This window comes from Trachemys scripta, chromosome 5 (genome assembly GCF_013100865.1).
Source record: "Trachemys scripta elegans isolate TJP31775 chromosome 5, CAS_Tse_1.0, whole genome shotgun sequence".
NCBI lineage: Eukaryota > Metazoa > Chordata > Testudines > Emydidae > Trachemys > Trachemys scripta.
This window is the reverse complement of record NC_048302.1, coordinates 53,329,994-53,338,111: the sequence shown is the minus strand read 5'-3', so window position 1 is coordinate 53,338,111 and position 8,118 is coordinate 53,329,994. Positions and strand designations below refer to the sequence as shown.

Genomic DNA, 8,118 nt, shown 5'->3' with positions numbered 1-8,118 from the left:
CTTTCTTTTTAAACTATATAAAACCACTCATGTAATAACATGGTCAATCTTCTGGTTCTGTTGATATCTACAAATGGCGTATCAGTAGAACTTGGTGAATTGCTACTATAGTTGTGGCTACTGAGCTGAGCTCTTAATCAGCACTGAATAGCAACTAACATTTAGGTGCTTAACAAAATATACATTAGAGTGCATTTATAAATGGAAATTGTAAAGGCTGTACTGTTTTTACGTGAGCAAGAAAAATATTTAAATCAATTTGAGTGGAAATATATTTAGAAATTAGGTTTAGTCTGCAAGGGTGCTATTAAAAACGAACACTGGAGGGATGTATTAACTAAGCTTTTTCTTCCCTATTCATCTTCAGTGATTACATAAAATAATGGGGTGATGGTTAGCTAATAAGGTTAAGGAAGCTACTCTTCACATTGTGTACCTTTCTCCCCCCTGCTCCTTACAATGTTGCTCTTTGAACTCAATCCAATGCTCACTGAATTCTAGGGGCATTGGAACAGATGCGTAGTCATATATGCCTTTGTATGTATTATGAGGTTTGAGTAACGTGATTTAAATTTCTCTCAATATGTGGAAAAGTGCACTTTCTAGAGAGATTTTCTCAAGGGCTGATGTTAAATGGAGTGTGATAGCATTGGTAGAAGTGGACTTTTCCTTTGAAAAGTGACCTGCAGGTCTCGAACATTAAGCTTGTGCCCTGTCTTTCTGCGTTATCATGTATAAAGGAGGCTGAAAGGTTAAGATTTTTTTTTTTTGCTTGTGTTTCAGCATTAGAAATAATGAATGTCAAGTCTGACTGTCTTTGGTTTTCCTGGTAGACTTGTTGGGAGAAGGGAGGTCTCAAAGATTGTTTGTTAACTCTAAGGCTGCGATTCAGCAAGGTGTTCTTAAGCACGTGAATTCTATTGAAGTCTAGAGGACTGCAGATAAAGTGATGCACATGCTTAAGTACCTCTGCTGAATGGAGGCCTAGAGCTCTGTCCCAACCAGAACCTGAGGGGACCCAATTACAGGTGCCAGATTCAGGTTAGGTTGGAAAATCATCCAGCCTGCTCAGGTGGGGTTGCCTCTGAAGAACTCCTCCTACCCTTAGGTAGGGTCAGCATAGTGGCAGCTGCATGTCCTGCTCTTGCCTGCCACCTTGCTGCCCTCTGTGTGTACTGCAAAGTGAGTTTGCTAATGAGTCGCAGCACTTCTCACTTTGCAGCTTTCACAGTATGCAACAGGGCGGACTGCTGGTGGTGCGCTATCCCCAAGGGCAGGAGGCAACGATACCACTGATTCATTTTGGGAGAAGGGTTGGATCAGCTTGAGTGGGCTTGGGTCTGGTTTGGGTCCAGGTCTGGCTTAAAAAGTAGTCCTGAGCAGACCCCAATGGAGGTCTGCTACCTACAAGAAGCAAGGAGGCTGAGTCTTTAATAATATCTCATCTAAATTATTAGTCATTGAAATAAATAGGAATTGACAAAAACAAGACCCAAAGAGTCTGAGTAAAAACTCCTCCTTTCACAGTTGTTCAACTTTCATTTTCAACAGTGATGTTATAATTTTTCAGTAGTTCTCTAGTCTTCTGAAGCTTGTTCTGCACTTGAAAGTTTTGGTGACACAGCTGTGTCTAGAGCCCTACCAAATTCACTGCCCATTTTGGTCAATTTCATGGTCATAGGTTAAAATAGTTTCATGATTTCAGATGTTTAAAGTGTTGTAACCATGGAGAGCCTGACCCAAAAGAGGGTCAGGGGGGTTGCAAAGCTAGTGTAGGGGGATTGTGGGATTGCCACCCTTCTGTGCTGCTGCTGGAGCCTGTGCTGCCACCAGCAGCAGCACAGAAGTGAGTGTTGCAGGGTGGGGGTGGGGGGCAGGGCTGGCCTTATGGGTGGGTGACCACCCAGGGCCTCACAGTCAGGGGGGTGCCATGGTTCTCTCCCTTCTGTCCCCCCCAGTCAGCCCAAGGCCCTTTAACCTCCTGAGCCTGCAGCAGAGGAGGGACAGGGCTGGGGTGCCCCAGCCCTGGGCTCCAACTGTTCAACAGGTTCCTGCTGCCAGTCCTGATCAGGATGGGACTTCCTCTTTCCCTGCAGGGGTCACTCCTGGGGCTGGGTCAGACCCATCTCCAGGAGCCTCCCCTGGCTGCAGGAAGCTGGGCTTTGAAGGCTGTGCAGCCAGGGGAGAACTCGAAGTTGGTTTAATTTTTAACTTACATTTTCAAGTTGAATTTTCACTTTAGAAATGTATTGGTACCTTTTCAGTCAAGGACCTTGGTTTAAAAAGCCAGTTTATACTGTGGCGTGTGTATGTAAAAGTGCCCCCCAGCTCATTTTTTAATTGTTTCTCAATACTTAATGGTCCAAAATCTTTTTTGTAATACACTGAAACCTGAATGCTCTTTTCTTTTATGATTTTACTCTTTGGAATGGGGAGGCAGTCTGATTTAATGATTAGGGTATGGAAGTGGGAGTTAGAGCCATACATCTGCATTCGCTCTAGGAGCTAGACTAGTGTGATTCTGTGCTCTGCTATTAACAATGTTGGGTGAGTGAGTAATTTAGTCTCAATTTCTTATTCTATAAAATGGAAATGGGACTCATCCACAGATCAAAGTGATTTACAAAGGAAAGTACTATATAAGTATTTTTTTCCCCCCTGAAAGAAGGTTTCACTGTCATTGGAATCTTGACATATGGACAAGAGAAGAGAAACATTTGTAAGTGTAACAGGGAACTGAAACAGGAACTTATAGAAACCTTAAGTACAAGTATTAAATTATTGCATTTATGTTGACCTAGCAATAGGAGTCCATGTCTATGCAAAGATCTTAATTTTTGTTAGGTGTCGTTTGCAATTTGCTTTCTTGCTTTGATCATCATCTTCCCTTTCCTTCTCTTATCACTACTGACTGTTTCATTATCTATAAACTCTGCATGCAGATTCCTTTAAAAACTGCAGCATAAACTGTTAGTGTCAGGGCTTGTCTTTGTTTACTAAACTTTAACAGCTATGGTACAATGGATATTGCTAAATCCCTGAATAGTTTCCTGCCAATATGCTGCTGTTTCTGCCATGCCTGATTAGTCTCATTATCCCTAATTATTGTTGCTAACAATGCCTACAATTATTGCTAAAATAATCTCTGAACCAGTGGTGGCCAATGTGATTTTTAATGGTACCAGTCACTGAAACTGCTGCTAGGCATGCATTAATATTACACAACTGTCTTGACAGCTTTGTCTACACAGAATTTTTTTTAAAATAAAGAATTTCTACTGTTGCTAATATTGGTTCACCTGCAGCAATGCAGGGAGCTCTAACAGACAGCTATGCCTCTGGCAGTAGGGTGACCAGATATCCTTATTTTATAGGGACAGTCCTGATTTTGGGGTCTTTTTCTTATATAGGCTACTATTACCCCCCCTCCTGATTTTTCACATTTGCTGTCTGGTCACTCTATCTGGCAGTGCCATACAAATTAAACATTTCTAATCACTAAGATGCTGGAAATGGTAAGGCCTCAGGGTCTATGTGGGTCCAATCCATCCCTGTACTGAAGTTTACACCACTCATCCTGTTCCAAGAGATTGGTGACTCAGGAACTAGAATCTCTGCTCTACTGGGAGGCTGAATATTCCAACTGAAGTGCTGAAGGCCTCCCCTTTTACTTACATCATGTGTCTCCCTGAGACTGAGGAGGAGTTGACTGACTGCAACCTGTGGTGCTAGTAGGGATAGCATTCCCCCTCTTCTCCATTTAGATCTAGTCCTTTCTCTACAGATTCTCAATGTTGTACACTTTTCATAAGTCTAGGCAGGTTGGTTTGTTTAGTTTTAAGCAGTGTCATTTTCAGGCCAGAAGGGACCAGTATGATTAGCTACATCACAGGCTACAGAACCCACTCCTGTAGTAGGCCTGTAACCTCTGGCTGAGTTTCTGAAGTCTTTGGTCTTGATTTAAAGATTTCAAGTTAGAGAATCCACCATTTGCTCTAGTTCAAACCAACAAGAGACTCAGATTCCAGTTGTAAAGGACTATGAAACCCCTCAGGCTCTCTGCCAATCTGACTGGGAAAAATTCCTTGCTAACAGCAGTTGCAGCTGGGCCATATGCAATATCATCATACCCTCCCATCCATGACTTTTTCAAGATCAGTCTTGACACTGGTTAGGTCTCCCTTCCCAATCCCTTGGAAGTCTGCTGGGGTCTGGCATGATCTACCTTTTTGTAAAACCATGTTATTGCTATTTACCCTCTGTCTTTAATTACTCTTTCAAAATTTTAAGACCTTACATGTTCCTGAGATCAAACTAACAGGTCAGTAGTTTCCTGGATCCCCCTTAAATAGAGGTAATATATTTGCAATTCTCCAGTCAGAAGGTATGAGTGTACAGAGTCATTAAAAATCCTTGCTCTCAAGCTTACAATTTTATGTGCTAGTTCCTTTTAATATCCTTGAAGATTATCTAGAACCTCCATTTGGTCCCATTAAGCTGTTTAAATTAGGCTTCCACCTCAGATGTGGGTAATAGCTGCTTCCCAATCCTCATTCATGAAAGTGGCAGGGTGACTAATTACTAAAAATGGAGGCAAACTAGGCTTAGGTGTTGGGTTATACCTATATTAATCTTTTATATCCACCCTGTCCTTACTGCTTAGCAGTCCCACTTCTTCATTCTGTGTTTTCTTATTTATATGGTTAAATCTTTTATTACAGGTTTTAATTTCCTTTACAAGGTCCAGCTTTGCTTTGGGCAGTTCTCACCTATACTTTGTCACCTCAAAGAGGTAGCTTTCCTTGGTGATCCATCCCATCTTCCATTCAGTGTAGGCTTTCTGCTTTCTTAAACTGTTTGAGCTGCTTGTTCATCCAGTTTTGGTCTGCAACACTTTCCAATGATTTCCCTCCCCCCCCGGTTTGGGATGCAGGCTCCAGCTAGTTTCTACAACTTTGACTTAAAGTAATTCCAAGACTCCTCCACACTCAGATCCTTGAGTTCTTCAGTCCAGTCCACTTATCTAACCAATTCTCTTAAACAAATGACATTTGCCCTTTTGAAATCAAGGACTCTCACTGCAGCCCTATATTTGTTTATCCTTCCATTTAATTTAAACTGAATTATCTCATGATCACTTAAACCAAGGTTGTCTCTTACAATGTGTTCTGTGAAATTTTTGCTGTATACTAATCACCTTTATGTTGGTTTGGTGAAGAAATGTCAGCTTTTGTATATCCAGGAATATCTGGGCCCTATCAGCCTTAGCCATCTTATTAAGATAAGGGAAGTTAAAGTCTCCCCTCATCACAATCCCTAGTACTATTAATTAAAAATATTAGACATCTTTATCCATATCAGACCCTGGGGGCTATAGCAGAACTCAAGCGCTAGCCCAGTGGTGCCTCTGTTACCATTCTTCCCCAAAGAGATTGACCCAAAAAGTTCCACTTTCTATATTCAGTCACTTCTAAATTTCTGTAATATAGTCTACCTTACTGTTAATCTTACTCTACCACCTTTACTTGTCTTTACTGAACAGCACCTACCCTTCAATACTCCAGTCATGACTACTATTTCACCATGTTTCCCTTATGCTTATATCATCTGGTTTTACTTCGTGCAGCAGTAGGTCTGCTTCTTTGATATTGTTACCCAGGCTCCTTGCATTGTCTAAGGTAGTACACAGCAGGTGCTGTGAGCTGCACAAAACTAAAGAACAGGTTAGTTTGCACTGGCTTTCCTTCCCCCGAATCCCTTTCAAGGGTTTGGTTCTGATTAACAATGGCCTTAATGGGGAAAGGGCTACGTTCTCTAGTACTTTCTCTCCCCTACAATCTCTCAAGGCAGTTATGCTTGCCTGCTGGATACTATGGGGACCATAGTGGTATAGCTATGCCAGCACAAGCCCTAGTGTAGGCAAAGCCTACAGTGCTAGAAGGATATTTTTGATCACTGTAGGAGCACTATGTACCTGAGCAAAGGCAGCTAGGTTCGTAGAAGCGTTCTGTCAACCTACCAGCATCTATACCGTGAAGGGGGCAGGGCTCTTAAGGCAGCATAGCTACAGTGGGCAAGGATGTGGATTTTTCACAACCTGGAATGCCATTGTTAACCTAAATTTAAGTGCAGACCAGGCCTATGACAGTCAGGACACAAATTTGGAATAGCATAAGAATAAGCTCTGAAACTGGAATGCCCTCCACAAAATCGAGTCTTGCCCTTGATGCTTCAGAACGAGAAAAGACACCTCTTCAATCCTGCATTCTTTAAAAAAACAAAACAAAAACACACCACCACCCAGTAAAGCTTGCAAAAAATATAAGCCAACAGTTCAACAGGCTGTGCCTCCTGGACAGATCCCACCATTTTCTATAATAAATGTACTTAACTACAATCTACTTCAGAAAAGCTACATAAAGAAAAGTTATGCATCTAAAGAGCCATACAAGCTACTAGAAGGTTTGAAAAATTAGAGAGTCCTTCAACATGAGAGATGTAAGCTTCCTCTGACAATACATTATATGCAGTTTGGTACTTCTGTTTTTCTTATATCTGCTCTGACAGCAAAACACACACCTCATCCTTTACAAGTTTATGCTCTTATCTTTAGATAAGATACCAGTGAGGAGGACCAGTTCTCATTCCTTTTGTGAAGTAGAGGGAGTCTTATTGAGCAACAACCCTACCTCCTGTACTTTAACACCTGCTTGTACCACAAGCAACTGGAACCAGAAATCAAAGCAGTGACTATCAGCCTAATGCAGTATCCTCTATCTGTATTTAACATGTAGTGTGTCAGTTACAGATGTTTAGAAGGGAGTAAGACTTATTAATGACTCCATTAAGACTGATCAATAAACATTTCAGTTAATATGATCTCTTGAAAGATAACAGCACTGAAAGTATCTGAAAACTCATGGTGTAGGTACTTTACAAGTAATTTTTTCTATAAAACAGCCAAGGATGTGTATATTACTTAGAAAATAATGATCCAAAAATGATCAAGCAGTACCCTAGGGTGATCAAAGACAAGAACCATATTTTAGATGGATATTTATTTATGAAACCCTCAGCCAGAGTGAGTGTCAAACTTGCTTTTAAAATCAATCAGAGCAATTTCTATATCTTGACATTCTTTGAAACCTTCATCTTGTACAGAAAACAGCTTTCAAAAATTTTTAAAATTGAAAAACACTGGTCAGCATTGGGTACGTGAATAAGTTACATTTAGATTGAAAACCTACCCTAAATTTTGAAACATCTGGAGGTTTATTCATATAACAATTTGAGAGGTATCTGGTTTGGAAAGTTACATGGAAAATATGATCGTATCACCAAAATACAGAAAGAGTGGCAGTTTCTGTTGCTCAGACTAAAATTTACACTTCTACTGGCTTCTGATGTTACACATAGCAATAACATTTTAAGCTCCAGAATGAGGGGTGTTTTAAAACCTGATTAAGCGTTTTTATATAACAAAGTGTTCAGATTCTCATTTGCATTTTTATAAACTGATTATGGAGATTCTCAGATTCCTGTTAGTCATCCAAGAAAAAGTAGTTTCCACTCTTCTTTTGTTCCACATCCTTTAAAAAACAAAAAACCACAAGTCAGCATACTTTCCCCATTTAGAAGACTCACAGAAACTAAATTTGATGTGCTGAAATAAAGTATAAATTCAAGTACTACAATTTGGGGGGTAAAAATAATTAAGACCAGCAACCTTGACTTTGCCTCTCAATTCTCGCTATGCAGCAAAGTACAAAGAAGGTACCCAGTTATTTTTCACTTCATTACTTTTATTTCAGGCTCTTACTTTCATTAGATAAAAATTGTGTTTAACCTGCTCTAGGGCAGTTTCTTACCTTGATTGAATTGAGTTTGTTTATTCTTGGTCTGAAATTGTTGGGGTCTCTTCTGAAAGTAATTTCAAGCTGAGACAAAAATTTATTCATACCAGCCAAGAGAGTCTGAGGACTATTTAATAAAAAAAAAAAAAAAAAAAAAAAAAAGGGAGAGAGAGTGGGATTAAGAGGTGCACAAATATGAGATCATACACCTCACATGATTAAGTCTACTCAGATTTCAAGTTAAAGCTTCAACCAAGCTTTTTAG

The 8,118-nt window shown here is 40.2% G+C and overlaps 1 protein-coding gene across 1 annotated transcript in view; it reads right to left on the bottom strand.

Annotated features, from left to right (window-relative positions):
• Positions 1-7,044: 7,044 nt before the first annotated feature.
• Positions 7,045-8,118, bottom strand: part of ABCE1 (ATP binding cassette subfamily E member 1) — a 33,244-nt gene continuing 32,170 nt past the window's right edge. Inside the window, exons 17-18 of the mRNA XM_034771049.1 lie at positions 7,869-7,980; positions 7,045-7,589 (exon numbers count right to left, since the gene is read on the bottom strand). Coding sequence (XP_034626940.1) covers positions 7,542-7,589; positions 7,869-7,980 — 160 coding nt within the window. The 3' untranslated portion in view covers positions 7,045-7,541. The remainder of the gene's footprint in view (positions 7,590-7,868; positions 7,981-8,118) is intronic.